Source organism: Diorhabda carinulata, chromosome 3, assembly GCF_026250575.1.
Source record: "Diorhabda carinulata isolate Delta chromosome 3, icDioCari1.1, whole genome shotgun sequence".
NCBI classification, from domain to species: domain Eukaryota; kingdom Metazoa; phylum Arthropoda; class Insecta; order Coleoptera; family Chrysomelidae; genus Diorhabda; species Diorhabda carinulata.
In genome coordinates this window covers 21,400,954-21,421,323 of record NC_079462.1, presented here as the reverse complement: position 1 = coordinate 21,421,323, position 20,370 = coordinate 21,400,954, and the positions used below count along the sequence as shown (strand labels likewise).

Below are 20,370 nucleotides of genomic sequence, written 5' to 3'. Positions count from 1 at the left end.
GATATGACACATTTGGAGGAAATAAGGGATTACATATTCCGTGTTGCAGTAGGGCCCAGATCGACATAAAAATGGATTATTGAAGTGGAAGATCTTTTTAGAGTAGAAGGAAAACGCACGCATAATCTTAATTATTATGGGATCTATCAAAATATGATAAAGTCTAAAAAAAGTAGAAACTTCAAATGTTCATCTGTTTTTAAAAAATTATGAAAGAAACTTATTTTTTAATTAGAAGAAACCTTATATGGAGAATATAAACATGTCAAAAGGTCTAAGAAATTAAAGAAATTGATAAATATTCATATTCCATGAAATTGATGCGAATTATTTTATAAGACCAATTAGAAAAGTTTTAATTTCCTAATAGTAAACAATTTGATTATTAAAATTTATTTCAAATGATGTAATCTAATAAAAATAAGTCAAGTGTTTCTTCTAAATATTAAAAAGGATCACATACTTATTATCTGGTTCATTAATACAAGATAAACATTTGATTAAACATCAAATTCACCATAGTTTGTTTAAAGAATGTGTATAAAAGGGCGCCCAAATGTCGGATGCTTGTAACTTAGATAAAAAGTTGATATTCATACATAACAACAATAATGTAATAAGAGTACGTATATATATATATATATATATATATATATATATATATATATATAAATAGAGATTCAATTATTGTTGAATACGAAAAAAATTTAGAAGATCGTAGCTATTATTTATTTTAGGAACAATTAATAAAATATTCAGTATTTACTGCAATTTGTTTGTCTACTGCACAAGTTCGATTAACTCTGTATGTGTGTATATTATGTTTTCTAAATATGACCAATCATTGTCAAATAACCGAGGACTGTATACAGATATACATATATAGAGTTCCGATTGCAACACTGATATACCAGGGTGGGTTTTAAAGAAACGCTTATAACACGTTGCAGTTCAAAACGTTGTATTTAATACATATTATAATTAGTTGATGTGATGTTCTTATTTAAGTTTGATGTTTTTAAATCAATGAGGATGATGGCTTTTTGGCGACCAAAGGTCTTAGACAAATTAGTTTATATATGTTTGGATGCGTAAGACTAGAACGTAGAGATCAATCAGAAAATACGATTATTTAAAGGATTGAACAATCAACTTCAATTACATATTCTACCATTCATAGCGTTGTAAAAGAGAGGTTATACAGAATGAGTTTTATGTATAGAATCTTTATATTATCTCGGATATGTTTTGTACGATTGTTATAAATTTTTGAGTACAAGGGTCTTGTGATACGTCTGGTATATGGTGGTATTTACATTACAGTCAGATCTTTCCTTTTTCCGGAAAAATAATGAACTTTGTTATTTCAAATGGATCACCATGTATATTTTTCACTTTTCGAAATACTTATTTTTCATCTATTGTTCCCTATACCTAAATGCCATATTGTTGAATTTTTTTGAAAGTCACAATGGACCGTTTATCTGAAAAAGAACAAATTGATATTGTAATGATATTAGGATATGGTGATAGGCGTAGATAATAATATCTTTAATAATTTATATCTTAACCGAAATCCCATAACAAGATCTACAGTAAATAAAAAAGTTTGACGAAACTGGTTCAGTAAAAGATTTATCCAAATCAGGGAACTAGGGAACTTGATATTTCGCAAACATCCGTAATGAAAATGTTACGTGATAATAAATTTTATCCATATAATGTAATGTTGCTTCAAGAGTTGTCAGACAATCAAAACGATCCAAAACAAAACGTTGGATGCGTGGATCCCACACCCAATAACCCGAAAAACTGAATGTATGGGGTGGAATAATAGGCGACAAAATAATTGGTCTATTTTTTATTGAGGTTAATTTAAATGGTTCGGCGTATTTAGATTTATACAAAAATAGTATTATACTATAAACTTCATTATTAGAAATTTTCAGACAATAACAATATCCCAAACGACAATATTTGGCTATAACAAGATGGTGTTCCACCTCACTATGCGTGTGTGGTGAGGCAATACCTATAAATGTGTTTCCCAGAAGATGGATTGGAAGGCGTAGTTTTATCGAATGGCCTCCGCGATTACCCGACATGAATCCTTTAGACTATAGTGGGGCCACTTAAAAAACATCGTTTATAGAACAAAATGTATCGCAGTTTTAAAAATCGCATGACTTGTTGTATTGAAGTAAATGGACAACATTTTGAACATCTGCTGCAATCGCCTTTACTGTATGTTTTCTAAAATTCAAAATTTTTCTACTTCACAAATATGAATCTACTTCTATTATGACATAAAGTTTAAAGATTTTTCTTCAGTTGTTGTAGGTTTTCTGCGTCATGATTTGGATAAATATTTTACTGCACCAGTTTCGTTAAACTTTTTCAAACTTACTGTCACTAGACCTTGTTACGAGATTTGTATTTGCACATAAATTATTAAAGAATATTCAAATTAAACGAGTTTATTCAATCGTAGCCATCTAAATATTGTAACTTTGGTGGAGATACTGTAAATGTAGCTATAACCGAATGGCATTTAGGCACAGAGAATATTACATGAAAAGAAATCAGTATTTCTTAAGAATTTCTAAAAACACAAAGTACATAGAGTGATCCATTTGAATTAACAAAGCACAATATTTTTCTGGAAAAAGGAAAATTAACAGAAAAGTGGAAAAAGCTCTTGCTGGAATAGTTACTCGCAGGAAAAGGATCATTGGAAGAAATGAGGACTGTATTGTCCGTTCTTGTGTTGGGATGCAAATTGTCAATCGAACCAAAAAAAATATATCTAACTAGTTTGGAAATAAATTTTTCGTATAATTTGTGTACTGTCGTCACTATTATTCAACAAATGATAAATAATAAATGATAAACATTAGAATGGGTTGCGTCACTACGAACTTGCCAATTTTATAACCATTAATTGTAAATAATTGGATTTTATTATTCATTGTTCATTCTATAATTTAATTGAGGACCACCTGGTAGCTCTTATTAGTTAATATATTTCCACCTACATATTTCCATAGTCAAATTTTACAATTAAATATGTCAAGTCTACGCTAATTATATGGTTTTAACAATGAAACTAACCTATTCAAATTTATCATAATATAATGTAATATTAATGGGAATTTAATGCATGTTATATAACCATAAATTGGATTCATCAAGAGCTTTTTACTGTTTTACAGTGAATATTTCTGTTTCGATAATGATATGGTTTGAGTAATACATTGTTAAATAGTACAAGTGCAAATGCCCCAATCTCATTTTTCTAGATATTCACTAAAACGTTTTTGAAATCATTTTAGTGTGTAGCCCATTTTACCATGTCATTCTTCTGATGTATCCACTAAATCTTTATAAATTTGCGTTGAGGTTAACTCTTTGAAATGTATATTTGTTGTTTGTTACGATCCATTTCGTTCTTTCACTAAAAACACCATTCCACACATTATCTAGTTTAACATATGATGTTGAAAAATATTTTTATTCATAAATTTATCAGGGGCGGAGCAAACCGACCAGCCTTTGTAAATGTATCGATTTAAAGTAGATAGCAGAACAGGATTCAGAGAGGACCTATCGCGATATATTTTGGTTATTTTACGTCATTATCTCTTATTACCTAAAAAATATAAGATTATGTGTACATTCAATAACGTAATTGAGATAATTTTTTATTCATATAATTTATAATTTACAAACTGTGATTCTAATTATGTGCCGTAATAGTCGTAGAGGGGTTAGAGTGATAATGGGTTTGATGATTGAAAATCATATACATAGGCTTGTTACCATAATCATTTGGGGGACTATTAGTTATGGTAGCTGATCTCGACTTTTATTTATACGAGGGAGTATTTCAACTGGGCGTTATGATGATGATGTTGTATAAACCACTTCAATCACCTTTAAATATGGACGTCTATGAGCCTTTTCTAGCAAAACAAAGCTCATCGACCATATCGAACTAAGGATCTTCTCCAAGCATTGATGATGAATTTGAAAAAATAATATGAATTTTTGGAATAAATAGTTAAATACCCTGTTGCTACTAATTCGTGTCACATCGTTTTAAAAAAAAACAATCTCTAGAAATCGAATAAATTATTGATAGCTGAACTCAGTTGAAAGGTGGGATCAAAAGTTCCTATAGGAATATTCAGTAGGATTAGATATCACGATAATGGTTCCTTGAAATAGAATAGCGATGACAATCCCTAGAGAAGTGATTGTTTTAGTGTCCTTAGTCAGTTGGCGAAGCTTCAGAGCAAGAAACAATTTCAAAACCATAATATGTACCATCAAGAGCTTAGGTCGATAAATTACTTCTTCGGGATATAACACTTACAATTTCACTGAATGTACTTTCTGTATTCATATATTTGTTGTTCCGGACGACATAGTGTAAGTATTTCAACAAACACCTGAAGACGCTAGACCTAGCAGATAATGTAGCGTACAGGTTTTATTGCACAGAGGACGAAACCTCTATCCACAGTCTCTCGAAGTGTGAAAGACTAAGAAACTCCAGAGCACTACACCTGGGATCGCTTGAAATAGAAGACGAAGAACTCTGGCAATTAAAGTCATCCCACATTTTAGACTTTTTAAAAGGAGTGGGATTGATGGGTCAACTGTAAACACTGGGTTCTCCAGTATCGCAGCAAAAAAGGGGGACACAGTAGATCCTTTGGGTCGCAGTGTATACGAGACCCCAAATCTATATTTACATACAATTAACTCAACATTTTAGCTGCTTGTCTATTTCTTTCTGCTGCTTGATGATTCATGTTGAAGTAGTTCACTACTAATTTGTAACGTAAGGAATATTTGAATGCTTAGTCTCTTCTCATTCGAAAGATGCATGTTTAGTCTACATGAACAAACAGCTCAATATCTTATTTTGAAACATCATGTAAGGTTAAAATTTCCTCTCCAATAGTATCCAATTTTCCTAAACTATTTTACCTAACTCAATAAAAATAATCGATAAGCTTTTTTGTTGGTACCGACTCTCTTATTTTTGCAATTCCTAGCCTTTGGCAAATTGGATGAATTACTGAATTTATTCTTTCCAACACCATAACTGGGTAAAGATAATGACATAAATATACCAAAATATTTTTCGTATGATTATTAATATAAACTTTTTGTTAAAGAATGGTTCCAAAGTGAAATATAATTCGGATTAAAAGAAACAGAATTTAGTAAGAGAAAAAAAGTGCCAAGATTTAGCAAAAGTAAAAACGACACATTCACACAAGTGCCTTTCAAGTGCTTTAAATAAATTTGAATATACGAAATAGTGCAGAATCGACCGAAAGAGTGCCTTTCTAATTTTTTTAAAGATGAAAAGTATTAAAGCGATATTTCGTAGAGGTCAAAATACGAAGATAGAAGGTCAAAATTTAGGAGAAAATAATTTATCTAGAACGTCTTCGGTGACCAATTTAGATGCGGAACCGAAAAGTGCAAAAGGTGCCAGACCGAGAAAAAGTTCTTCTAGAGACCGATTAGATAAGATAGGAGAATCTAAGAAAAATGACAAAAAAGGTAAGAGAATTCGAAACACATTTATTTATACATATTCATAGTTTTTCAACTTTGTTTTTATTATTCTAGTTAATGAAAAAATCTGCAGAGCAATCTATTGGCCAAATACCATGTTTTTTTTTTGTTTAAATGATGATAATTTTAACTCGATCAGATTTATACCTGGGTGGTAATGGCGGTAATCGCAAAAGCTAAGGTCCTGTAATGTGGAAATTTTATCTATTTCCAATGTTGTAAATATTTCTTGTCCTCAAACAGTCTTCCATAACTTGTTTTCTGTTATTCGCTTTCGGTGCCTTATCTTTATGAACATTATAATAAACGAGAGCATGTTCAATTACTAGCACATACTTTGTGTGTAGATTAGGTTAAAGTAAGCTAGATTGGTCATTGGTAATTCGGTGGCCCGAGGCCCATTGTGCTCATTTATTTTCCATTATCTGGAACCCAGCTTATAACATAAATACTCTCATCTTTTTCCTTTTCTACCTCATTTTTAAGCATTTCCAACCCAAAATAAAGTTTTTTAATGTTACATACACTCTTTGCAATAGTTATCCGGTGTCACTCTACATTATTTAAGTCAATATTAGGTTTTTCATATCAGGAAAATGAAGTGTGCACGTTTTTCCAGTAACAATTCTTCCAATATTTCTTCCGGATCGGGGCAATAACTCGTTCACATAACTTATTAAATGAATTCTAAGTCGCTCTCAAGTTTTATCTCCCTCCATATGTTCAAATACATTAAGAATCACTTCACGAGTTTGACAGATTAAAATTTTTTATTGTAATTTACTTTAAAACTTAATCACCAGCTTAATACGGTAACAGTACAGAAGTAAAACATTGATGCTATATACCGATCAAAATTTGTGCGCGCTACTTCTGACCGTCAAATATTCGTATGCTGTTCTGTATATGGTTGTATTTTAGGAATTACCCGTAATAATAACAAACTAGATTCTGGAGAGAATCCCTACCCGTCTGTGGATTCCCTCCCAGAACAGGAATTGTCACATTTACGAAAACAACTGCAAGAAATGGCACAAGAGAAAAGCAACTTGGCCCTTCAGTTAGGCGAACAAAAAGGCCAATTGAATTTATTACAGAAGGAGATACAAAAATTGAAGGTTTGTATATATGTTATTTTCCAATTAACAAGTTCATTAGAATTTTGTGTTCTATTGTTTATCTTGAAAAACACGGTGGCATTAAAGAAACCTGTTTTAAGACGTTAAAATAAAATTAAGAGGTTGCAGTGGGCTAAATAACAGAATTGGAGAGAGTTTTATGGAGATCAATAAAAGTTTGAGGTTTTTATGCGCAGTCAAAGGAAGAACGGATGTTAGATCCATGTGTATTCTCGACTGTAAAATACATACTATCACTGAGGCTTAGTGATAGTATGGGGATGTTTGGAGGAAGAGCGACTGCAGGCCTCAAAAAATAGAAGGAATTTTGAAGAAAGAAGGCCATGAAAAATATAAAAAGAAAATGTAGTACGCTTTAGCATCTTGAAAAAAATGTTCATTACATTTGCTATAATGTTGTTTATATTTTTAATACCACATTTTAAATGGAATATCGGTAAGTTTGACAAATTGGCAGGCCTGGAGCCTTTTTGAGGTCTAAAACAAATGCTCCGATACGATATTGTTTCGGAAGTAGAGGAAACTGAATAAGAAGCCCTTTTAAGAAGAAGTGTCCTCACACTGTATAGCTCCAAAAAGCTAGATCCACAAGAATCTGCATCTCTGTAAAAACAAGTTGCCTTTCCTCACCAGCTTTATTATACTGGCATTGATGAGTTTAAGTTCAGCGGAAACAGTCTAGTGTAGATTTTGTAGGGAGAAAGAAGAATTTCTAGAACTGTTGATATTCGTACTGAACATATTTTAAGTGCTACCACTACACCAAAACTTACAATTACTTTGTCAGATGCACGTTTCAATAACCAACTTAAATAAGGTAATCTTAGTTAATTATCTTTTCTGAAGACTATAACCTGGTTATCAAAACTCGAGTCAGATGCTCTGTATCCAGTTCCAAAGTGCATCTAAATTGTAAGCTTGAGGGAAAACCTCTAGAAGTAAAGATCTTCTTGAAGTCAAGAATTCATTAGAACATAAATAAATAAAATTTGAGGTTGAAATAGAATGTAACATATATCTATACCCTGGTGAATTAACTCATCGTCAATTTTATTTGTATGTTAACAATAAGGTACGTACTGACCCGAGCTTTCAAGCAAGTATGAAAAAGTTTACTCTCCCGAACATATATGCGTTAAAGCAAAACACAACACACTTATTCGTACACGAAAATCGTCGATTCAGTTGTTCGTACAAAATTTTAGTCAGTATGTTGAGAAATGGCAGCACTTTGTCATTGTACTCACTTAAGCAATGCTCAGATCAGTACGCAGATATAGATAGATCTGCTCAACTAATAAATATTAGAATTAATAATCGTAAAACAAGAAAAATACAATAGAAAGTCACTTTCTTGATAATTGATAAATTGGTAAACCAATCAGCTGAATCATCCTACATGTTTTACTGATTGCTTGAGATCAATACCTCTCTGACCCCAAGTGTCTAATCCAGTGGTCACCCAATTTTTGAGTGAGCCATCCTAGCATTTATAAACCTTTTAGTGAGCTACCTAGGAATATCAGGCCAAAAGAAAGTACACAAAATGGAATTTAACCAGTTTATTAGTAACGATTCTGATGCAGTTGTACAAATGTTCATCAGTCAGTCTTTTTCTATATTTGTTTTTTATGAATTTCATACTTGAAAAAGATGCCTCTCACAAGTATGTAGAACTGAACATAGCTTTCAATCTCAATGCAATTTGAATCACATTTACTTTTCTTTGGGGACTAGAGGCCAGACATTTTCAGTGGTAGAGAGGAATTTTAGATAGGGGTCATTTTGAAAATCAACAACTTCTATTTCAACGACAGCCTTATCTCAAAAAAAAATGTTTTACAACACAAGCTGAATAATCTTCTGCATCGATCTCTACAAAGGGAGAGTTGAGAAACTGTGCCACAATCAATGCGCTTTTAAAATCTTGGAATCGTTGATCAAATTGTTGTCTTAAGTCTGAAAGAATTTACACGTATTCTTGTTTATGGCTAGGGTGTTGTGGAGGATTTTGTTTGTCAACGATCTGCTTCAGAGTAGGAAAGTGCATGTATTCAAACTCTGTTATATTCTTTTCCCATAGCTCGAGCTTTTTTGAAAATGTGGTTACATCTGAAATCATTCCACCGATATTCTTATCTTTACCTTGAAGCTGCAAGTTTAAACCATTTAACTTTTCAGTTATATCAGTAGAAAAGGAAAAATCTTGTAGCCATGTAAGATCTTCCAGTTCAGAGAGATGCTCACCAAGATCTTTCAAAAATTTCACCATTGCAGCTAGCAACTCTTTGTAACGTGGCATAACTCTGCCTCTACTAAGCAAACGAACTTCTGTATAAAGCAACAGATTACCATAATAGCATTCTAACTCTTCAATTAGTAGTCTGAACAGTCGTCTTTGAATCTGTTTTTCATGACATTGTTCATACTTAAGAACTTTCCACACATTGACTGCTGGTGTATGATGCAATAGTTAGACAAACATTTTAGTATGTCACTGTCTTTACAACACAAGGCAATAAACCCTTCTTCTTCTTCTTCTTCTTCTTCTTCTTCACAGGAATTTTTTCAGATTCAATGAGCTTTTTAAATGCTAAAAATATATCATTTTCAGTTTTATGCCCAGTAACCTTCATCAGCTACTTCTGTTGTGTCAAAATCTTCAAAGCTTAAACGTGTACATGTGAATTAAGCACATACGGCACAGACATAACCTCACTCTGGCTACACGCGTGACAATAACAGTCTGAGAAACAAAATTACTAATCGACTGCAGCGCTCTCAGCCAACCCAATGAGCGCCACCGCGAGCTACCCAAAATTACCTCGCAATCGACTGTTTGGCGACCATTGATCTAACCTAATGTACATGTTTAAGCTTGTAGTGGAAAAAAATGGTCATTGGGCATACTTTTTTTTTGATAAATTCATATGTTTCCGGATTTTTAGAGAATTAATCAAAATTCATATTCTTAAGTGTTTTCAGGAAGAATCTAATATCCAATTGGAACATTTAACAGAAGAAAATACGGCACTGAGGAACAGACTGCGAGACGTCGCTCATTCTCCTTTATCTGACAACGAAAAACAACAACTGTTGTTTGAATCCCACAGACATCATAGTTCTGCACCAGCTTCTATAGCAACTAACGTAAGTTCTTTTAATTATTACAATTATCAAGAGGTGTAATAGATTAAATAATAGAAATTATTGTTATTTTGGAGAAAGAGATAGGCATATTTCTATTAAATTCAATATCTTACCTTCTTTATTTATGGTTTTTGAAATAATTTTCCTGCTGTTTCAGGTTATCAGACTATTTTGTATTTTTCTTTGGTTTCTATTCTATTTAGACATACGCCTTGCTGTTAAATGTATTTTCCACTTTCTCATTTTTAAGAATTTTAGTGAGGTTTTAGTTTCTATTTTTATGTTCTACACTATTTTCTGATCATTATATCAATCTTCATATCATAACATATATGATTGAAACAGTATTATGACATTTCAGTATAATTTAACTGAACATAAAGTGTCACGAAATCTCAAATGGTTGCAGATTATTCATTTTATTATAATTGTAGATAATAGATGATGGAAATGGCGGCGATACAACCTGTACTACCCCCGATTGGGACAAACATTCTTCGAGTAATGTTAGTGAAGTATCCGTTGCGTGCCTTCAGGATAAAATAAATCAGATGCAAGAGACGCATTATAGGTAAATTATATTTATAACTATATTTCATCGAAACTTAATTTTTTATATTGTTTCTATAATAAATGTATATGAAGGAGCAATGCAATTTATGAAAATGTCTTTTTTATTTTAGACAATCATCCACATTTCCAATAGGGGATTATATCAGACATTTTTAATTAAACAAGCAATCCCCAAAATAATTTAATTGTTATTGACCATCAAAGTCATATTTGTAGAAAAGGTCCAAAAATAATTCCCCGAACCATATATAAAAGAAATTGAAACTGAATGTATGATAAAGATACTCCCATATTTGGTGAAAAGTAGAATGTTTCATAGTAGAATAATATCAATTATCTATAGATATAAATTCGATTCAATTCATTTTTTGGGAATATAATTTTGGCAAATTTCATTCTATAGTTTCTGAGAAACAATCTCGAATGCCTAAGAATATATATAGATTCTCAATTGAGTGCTCGACTAAGGTTTTCTTATTTCTTCAGTTGAGCAAACTATGCAATAGAGCGGATCTGGTCTAGTCAGCTCCCTTTCTCGCCAAATTTTGAATGTCCCTGGATGCTGATACCAAAAATATCCGAACTATGTTTTCTTTGCCGAATTAATTTAGTATTTCAGCCATTCCATCAGCAACTTTCACTTGATTATATGGGATTTGATTGCTCTTAATGACCAGTTGACTGTCAGATCAGATTGCTATATCTGTTTTCTCATAGTTCCTCTCTAAAATGATTAGTTCAGACCTTCTAAAGGCTAGAACTTTTGTTTGGGAGGCGCTAAGATGGTCCAAATATTTAGTTCTTGACCCATATTCTCCTATTACCATACCTGATGTTGATTTTGAAGGTGTAATGCCTCACATGGTTCATTTCATTGTGATTAAATGGATTCGTAGTGCTTAAAGCAATGAAAAATGAGTTTATTGAAGTTTAAGGTAATATTGTTCAGTTAGTTACATCACAACAGATCCAAATTGACTAGCTTGCTAGTTAGTAACTAATAAATCCAAAAATTTTCTTAAAAAAATGTCATCTCTGATTCATAATATCTGTAGCTATATATATTGATTTTAAAATGCACTTAATGTCGACCAAAAAGATATTTTTCCATTTTTTAATTCAGTTTTAGAAGAATTCTTGTTAATATGTTTTCATTTTTTAGGAAACTTCATTTTGAACTCTGGTTAGTAATTTCTTTATTTGGAACTGAACAGTGTTTTTGGTTTTTGATAATTTAATAGTGTTTTGTGTGTGCTTCCTTAAAATTTGAATAGTATATGAACTATGAAATTACCTAATGGACTTTTAGTATCAAAACGACTTTCCAAATAGAAAAAAAATATTTTTTTGGTTAATCTATAAAACTGAGCACTTTAAATTTAGTAGTTCTGCAGTTGCATAATCCACAATAGTCTGTTTGCAAATGAGAAAGTTTGTTGTTTAATAATAGTACATTATGTTACTACGAGTAGAAGCTGTGCAAACTGGGCGAAATATATAATGGGTCTTTAGCTACCAGTGACATATACTATTTTTTCTTCAACAAGTTCAAATATAATACATTGAAATTTTTCTTCTTGGGGCATTTTTACAATACACTTTTCAAAACTGACAAACATCAAATTAAATAAAAATTAAATGATAGTTCCTCCTACTTGGTTACAATATATAATAATAATATATATATATAATAATAATAAGACGTTGCTATCTTTTCTCATTATTTTGTTACTAATACAATAATGAGTGTTCACTATTTTACTAGTAAGAGATAAAAACATTCACTGGTTACCATGAAGACAGGAATCAATTTTTGTACAAATCACACATTACTCTAAAATAAAATCAGAGCACTAATTCGCTCTAAGTTCGACTATGGTAACATCATTTACATGTCTGCAAATGAAGCCCAATTAAAAACTCAACTCTGTATACAATACTGCTACCCTATTATGTTTAGGTCGAACCCTACTGAAAGTCTTTATTGTGAGGCCAATGAACCCCCACTTTGGTTCTCTCCTACGCAGCTTCTATCTCATTCAATCCGTCAAATCCAGTGCATACATTGATGGTATCGTTCCAACAGTATTTAATTTAATTGTACGTCCTCTCCCTTTGATAGTATAAACATTAATAAAACATATAAACTTATCCCATAAAAGACCTCTACCACTTTAGAATATACCACTCTGGTTAAAAACTTTACATTAGTCTGATATTTCCCTATGTAACCTCAATAAGGAAGAAACCAGTAATAATATTTTATGGTCAGCCTTTTTTGAACTGCTCAGTAGAGAAAAGTATAACATGGTCCTCTACATGGATGCCGAAGCTGGAGTTAGATGCTCTGTAACATCACTAAAAAAACACTTCGGATCCTATAAAATCTCCTATTTATGTATTGTTCACACTCGTGAACTATTTGCAATATTACAAGCCATTTCTCTCACCTCCATGACTAACCCCAAAATTTCTGGAGCATTTCTAAAAGCATACATGAAAAATCTAAATCGTAACACCTAACAAAGTCATTGTAATCATGTTAATTTGGCTCTACGTGACATTCAACCAACAGTTAATGAATCAACTAGTTTGATTTATCCAGACGAATTATATGTCATTCGCAGATTATGTATCGGCCACACTCGCCTCACACATAGTTATCTAATGTTAGGATCTTTTACGCCAAACTGCCAACATTACCATACGAAGCTTACAGTGAAACATATTCTGTCTGTTTAAACTACGTCATGAGACGTCAATGACTTATATAAAATCGAACTTTCATTTAAATCCAGCATGTGAAGTGAATAAAGTGATTGAGTTCCTGGAAGAAGAATAGATTATTTCCAAAAGATAATATCTAGAAATTAAACTTCAATTAGTTGTATTTTATCTGTTATCACATGTACGTTAAATATAAGAAAAACAATGTCCCGTATTCCAACTCATTCCAATTAAGGAATATGTTTAAAACCAGTCCGAATTTGAACTGACTGTCTCTGTGACTTTATTTCCTGTGAAGGTTACTAATAATTCTACTCGAGACTTAGGTATAACTACAACATCTGAATTTGTCACTGAATTTTTGTGCTTTAACACTCTCTCAACTATATTTTAACATAAAACTAATAGTGTAAAAAAGAAAAAATAGTAGTAATAGAACGTTTTGACATTAAAAGTCCGTCATATTACCTTATTATCTAATTTTTATTATGCCCGGTATTTTTTTCAATGACTTACATGTTTTAAATATTTTTCCCTCAAAACTACTAATATTAATACTTTTTATCAATTCTGGTATTCTATGGCTTCTATTAAAACTATAAAATACTTATTTAATTTGTGATCAGACCTTTTTTTAAACCACCATTATGCGAACGCTCTTTCATATCAGGGGTTTTATTAATTTCTTTGGCATTGATACAATTTGTAACCATACTTCAATAACCATTGTTTTTTTTATCTTACAGTACTAACGAAGAATTACAAGCTACACTACAAGAACTAACTGATCTTCAACGACAACTTACCGAATTACAACAAGAAAACGAACGTCTTAACGAAGAAAAGACTCTCATGTTTGATAGTCTTTGTCGTCAAACCGAAAGACTTAACGATTCACGATCTGAAGTTGAATCGCTCAAACAACTATTGTACCAGGTAATTTTGAATTAGTATTATTGTAAATTCTATGAACCCAATAATAAGGAACTTTTATCAGTGAATATTATTAATCTTTTTAGGAAAAAGATGATACCGGACAATTTGAATCTGCAGTAGAAAGAGAACAAAAGTTAGTAGAACTTCTGAAATCTTCGCAAGAAGAAAGGGAAGGTTTGCTGGTAAAAATCGAACAACTTAACAATGAAATTCAAGAATCTAGGATAGGAATTAAAGGTAATAAAAAATATATGTTTTAGTAAAAATATATGTAAATGATTAATGAAATTGTCGTTATTTTTGTGGTATATGTATAGGGAGGGTCGATAAACTGATAAAATTCTTAAATATGGTTTATAACATGACTTTTCTTTAAATTGTTGTGACTTAGTAGTTATTTCTAATAAATACATCTAAATATAAAAACTTAAATTACAGATGTTTTATTACTTTATATGGAGTAATTTTTATAAATAATTTGTGGAATTGTACTGTGATAATATCTTGTGGTTTCCATCTCTTCTTGAGGGAGGAATTTTTTTACATTATGACTAAAGGAATCGATAGAACAACTAATTCTAAGAAAAAAATGTTTTTTACGTTTTCTTCGCAAAACTAATATTTTTCGAGTTATTTGTGGTTGAAAGTAAGAAAATCAACATTTCAATAGATTTTTTGCGAATAACTGGAAAAATTTGCTTTTCATCAAAAAACTGTAGAGAGCAAAATTGTAGCTTTTAGAAAAACAAACAAAATCCTTTTTTTTTTAATTTTTCTACGACCAACAAGAACCCAGATAAGGCATATTAATGGTTAGTTTATTAGTTAAATGCCTAATTTGGAAGATTCAAAGTCAAATAACGGTAAAACTTTGCATTTTTCAAGGAAAACTCAGAATCTTTTGAAAGTTTAACTAGTACTTTAAAATAATAAAAAGCATGAAAATTGAGCGACTTTGATCAAAAAGGTCGGTTTCAACTTTTTTCTACGAAAAAATCAGTAATAAAAATAAGTCTTCACCAATGAACTTTTAAAAATGATTTTTTGCAAATGCAGAAAAGGGTACGGCACTTTATACTTTATACACTGGTTGGATTGTTTTGCAATTTCACTTGTTCTGGGTGCTCGGATGAAAACTGCAAGCACAAAGACAATATGACTTTGATGATGATAAAATTAATGAGCCAGATTGGTAAATTTCATTGTATGTAATGCTTGACTATGTATGTAAATATATGTATGTATGTAAATTTTTTTTCTGTTTAGATCAATTTAATTATATTATAAAAATTGCTATGTTATGAAATTGTATTCTACGAAATAAAACATTCCTTATTTAACTGATCGAAGGCAAACTTTACCCATGTTAAGGATTAAAATGTGTTTTTATAATTTTTTTAAATTAGGGTAGTTTTCACACTTAAAAAATAAGAGTACAACGACACAATATAGAAACTGAACTAGAGGGTGAAATGAGCTATAATAATTTGTATCAGAAATTTTCAAATACATTTCAGAAAACTCTAGAAAATATTTCTTGAAAGCGTTTATATTTTGTGTTACAGAAAAAGATGAACAAATATCCCAGTTACGAGATAGAGTAAGAACATTGGAGTGTACCTTAGATGCAAAACATGCTGAACACAAGCTACTCGATCAGGAGTTGGCGCAAGCTAAGGACCAATGTAGTGGAAAACAAATTGAAATAAATAGGTTGACAGATTTGCTGGATAATGCAAGAACAAAGGTAATAACTGATTTTACAAAAAAAAAAAATAGAATATGCTTAACTAGAGGAATACATAAACATTTTAAATTATTTATTTTTAGATCAACGAGTTGGAACAAGATCGAGCACTCAGCGATAAATCTGAATTAGATGAATTATTAGACAATGCAAGAAAAGAAAAAGATAGTTTAGAATCAGAAGTTGCCCATTTGAAGGAACAACTTGCTATAAGTAAAAATGAAATAGAGAAATTAAAAGAGCAAGTATCAATTCTACAAGAAGAGTGTAAGGTAAAATATTAGTTTTTGTTTGGAAAGTTCTATATGATTTTTATAAATAATAATTTTTAGGTTACTAGAAATAATGCTAAAACCACTCAATCTGATCTAGAGTACAAATGTGAAAAACTACTAAAAGAAAAGAATGTTTTAAATGAACAGTTGCAAGAATTTCAAGAAGCTCTGAATGAATTACAGGTAAATACATATTTTATGAGTCGGTATGTTTATGTTTAATGTTTCAAAAATTTTTTAGGTTCAGAGTCAATGCCAATTAGAAGATAAAAGACAGTTATCAGCTGTTCTATCAGAAACTCAGAGAAATCTTAGTGAAACAGAACAGAAGAATGCAATGCTGGAGAATGAAGTCCACGAGTTGAAGAAACAGAGAGCAGAAGAGGTAAGTATTTGGTTCATTCAGATAACAAAAATTTGAATTCTAAAGGCAAGAAGTAGATTTAAAAATAATGTACAAGACAAACAATTATACAGATAGACAAGAAAGAGTGATAAAAAGAAGATAAACTGAGAAAAAAATGAAAAATGATGTGGAATATATGGGCAAAATCACCAAAGGAGAACAAACAAACCTTAAAAATCCTAATTCTGTTTACAGAAAAAATTTAGGGTAATTTCGAAACAACTTTAAATGGTAGAAATCAGTCACAATTGCATCTTCGAAGAAGAATGATTTATTGTCAAGAAATTGTTTATAATTTGTAGAAAAGAGCTACCAAACAAATACATAAATAAATACACAAATAAAACAAAATCTAAAAAGTATACACACGAAAAATTCAATAAATAACGATACTACCCTTTAAAATATAGATTTTATATGTAATATACATTACATCTATACATTGTGAAAACAAAACAAATCTATGATGTGAATAAACCAGATGATAAAATTAAACATTATCGAGGAATGCAAGGCAGTTTTCAGGGAGTTCTTTATATGCCGTGCCTAGCATCAAAGGGGAAAATAGAGAAGTTTCCCTTTGCGCTTTGAGGAAAGTAGTGACCCAGGGGATGAGAAGTGTGCTTTTGGCAAAGGAATTGTTTGATTCGATGGGTGTTATGTCAATATCGAAACAAACTATATTGCACTTGTATTCACTGTACCTAAGAATAGATTATCGTAAGATAAGAGTTTTTTTGGGGAGAGAGTCAGGTAAGATGTGATAGGCGTTTACTCTGTATGTGATTATGGATAGGTTTTAAGATGTAGGAAGTAAGGTAAGGTGGAGGTTAGTCTGAATTTTCCTCGGGGTGCCTTATGAGACAGGTTCACCTCCATACTCTGTCCAGAGTATCGTTCAGATCGGCCGTTCAAGTGAGAGTGTGAGTGATTCTCACTCCCAAATTTACGGCTTCTCTGCTAATGTCGAGATTCTTCTTTGATTTCAACTGTTTCCTTCATTTGTTGGCACCCAATAATCTAGTTTCAAATATATGTCTAATAAAAGTTTAAAACCTGTATTTTAATTTGACAAAATATCGTTTGGACAACAGAAGAGGTGCTGGTTTAGTAAAATAGAAAAACTTAGTCATAAAATAGGATATACATGAAGATGTCTATTTACTACACTATATATATATATATATGTTGGTCTGGAAGTGTTGTTAAAGCTCTGTTGGTCAGATTGGTATTGATATTTCCAGCTGTAGCCTAGCAATAATCTTTGTATATTATCATCTTCTTGTTGATTATTAGTTAAAATTTTCGACCTATTAACCAAACCTAACCATTTTGCACAAACAGAAATCTGTTCTTTTCTATTCATTCTGTTACCCAAATAAAAAAAAAACGAAACTGGAAAGAGTTTACTCCAAATTTCCATCTTTTTTTAAAAGATATGAATACAAAAAACAAAATAATAAAAGCAAACTGGTCGACATATTAAAGGGACCGAAAAGTATTGTTGTCTCTGTGCAAGTCCAATTAAAAAGGCAGTGGCACTCTCTCAGTGAATTACCATGAAGTGGGTTTACATCTTAAAAAAGCGCTTCTGAGTGTCAGACTTTATAATACAAATAGTATCTTCATGTTTGATGTGGTGTGGTATAATGAACAGACACCTTGAATACTATCTAGGATATTCTTTTCATGCATCTTGTTTTTTATTTAATAACTGATATATTTGAAATAAAACAAAACTTTTCCATATAATATAATGGTTTACAACACCATAACAATTTTCAGTTTTTTAAATAAAACTACATAGGTATAAGTTTGAAACAATGATATTAATAATGTTAAATTATATAAAAGGTACATTTATTTGCATTGACGATTTTATAATACCTCGATTTTTGTTGTAATATAAATTATGATAAGATATGTTGTCAGTTTGGTAAATATTACTCCAGTTAGTCACAAATTTTAATCAGTGGGTAGATCATATATTTAGCAAGTCTTAGGTCGAATTGTTTACAAAAAGAAACCATTACCTCTTAGAAACATGGATACTTTAATAGGTAAATAAACCTGATTTTATGTAATAATTATGAAAAGAACTTGTTGTACATTTTTAATAATGTTGATAATAAATTTTTATGCTCGACTATAAAACTTTTTAATCTCAAAACAAACGTTGTTGGTGAAATGGGAATATATCAAGAGTAATTTCGGTTTTTAAGTATCAGTGAATAACCATTTTTTATGGATACGTTGATCACAACACAATTTGAAATGGAATTGTTGGAAAAACAATAAATGCCACACCTACGGGATACTGAAAACCGTTAGAAGCTGACAATAATTTTTAATAGTGATTTAACAATATACTAGTTATTTTCTAAGATAACAATATAAGTGAAATGAATATTAACTAGGTAGGTTATTTGTATTCTTAATTGTGGGGTAATTCCTCATGATAATATATTCAAAATACCATAACAAGGTTGGGTAAATCTTAATGTTCAAAAAAATAAAAAAATTGATATATTAGATAATCGTGATTGTTTTTATTTTAAAGCAGAATTGATAGACTACATTGTTTTTATTAGAGGAGGACACAAACAATATATGTATATATATATATATATATATATATATATATATATATATATATATATATATATATATATATATTAATATTAATATTAAATATTAAAATAGCATACAGTCAAACACTTAATATTCAATCAATAAATTGCCTAACATCGTATATGAGATACCTTGTTTAAATTGTGACAAAAAGTACATTGGTCAGTCGGAAAGGTCACTGATCAGTTGAATAACTTCTCACAAGAGTGATAGCAGATTATATCCTAATAGATGTTCATTAGCGACTCATGTCTATCACGAAAGACACGATATGAATTATGAATCTGCCAAAGTTTTGACAACTGAAAAAAACTACAAAAAACGTTTACTTTTAGAAATAACATATATTGCCCAAAATGATCAATGCATTAATAAAAAAACTGATTTAAATAACCTTAGTGTAATTTATGCATATCTTTTAGATTTCAAAAAAACAAAATCTATGAAAATTCAACGCCATTAACAACCAACTAATTTCACTTAACCAATAAATTTCAGCTTCACTTATAAAATTTATTGTCGTTTATAATTTAGCCAATGAATATTCAACTACATTCATAACGACCTAACTTTAAAAAATTCAACGTTATTCAAAATCAAACCAATCAAAAATTAATGAAAATTCCCATAGTAATCAGAATAAATATTTCAATTAATCAATATTTCTGTCAAAGTCAATTTGAATATTGAATTTTGAATTCCATGAGTTTAAAAAATTTTACAAGCTTTAATAATATTAAAATCACCGGAAATCTTAATTAATTATTGTAAAGTAAAATATTATTTTACATATTTCTTATATTGTATTTGACCATAATATCAATCCATGATGACATGTTATCTGAATAATTGAATATTCCTGAATCATCTAGCTAGAGCAAAGGCGACAAGGAATTAGTACTTCCAATCAGTTTTTTGCTGAAATAGCATTGCTGATTGTTTAGAGGTATATAGCAGTCAGAAGAATGTTATTGAAAAGCTTGAAAAATTAAAAGTAGATCAAACCAATCATTTACCAGGAAGTATTCAATATTGGGTTTAAATATGCAGCAAAAAAATATTAGACATTTTAAAGCCTATTGCAAGTAGCCATCCGTAAATAAAACTTCGATGCAAACGATTTTATTTACCGATGGCTACTTAACGTTATTCTAGAATATTGAGGTTACACCAATTCTCCAACAAACGCCA

General features: G+C 30.6%; 1 protein-coding gene across 7 annotated transcripts in view; it reads left to right on the top strand.

Annotated features, from left to right (window-relative positions):
* The window catches only part of LOC130892099 (cytospin-A-like), a 161,390-nt gene that overhangs the window by 120,520 nt on the left and 20,500 nt on the right, over positions 1-20,370 (top strand). For 3 of the 7 annotated variants that reach the window (XM_057797343.1, XM_057797339.1, XM_057797337.1), the window contains exons 5-14: positions 5,405-5,580; positions 6,517-6,713; positions 9,711-9,884; positions 10,319-10,455; positions 13,931-14,120; positions 14,204-14,357; positions 15,686-15,867; positions 15,951-16,139; positions 16,200-16,325; positions 16,384-16,527. In XM_057797343.1, coding sequence (XP_057653326.1) covers positions 5,405-5,580; positions 6,517-6,713; positions 9,711-9,884; positions 10,319-10,455; positions 13,931-14,120; positions 14,204-14,357; positions 15,686-15,867; positions 15,951-16,139; positions 16,200-16,325; positions 16,384-16,527 — 1,669 coding nt within the window. Of the gene's footprint in view, positions 1-5,186; positions 5,581-6,516; positions 6,714-9,710; positions 9,885-10,318; positions 10,456-13,930; positions 14,121-14,203; positions 14,358-15,685; positions 15,868-15,950; positions 16,140-16,199; positions 16,326-16,383; positions 16,528-20,370 lie in introns of all 7 variants that reach the window. The other 4 variants (XM_057797340.1, XM_057797338.1, XM_057797342.1 and 1 more) reach the window with 3 other exon arrangements.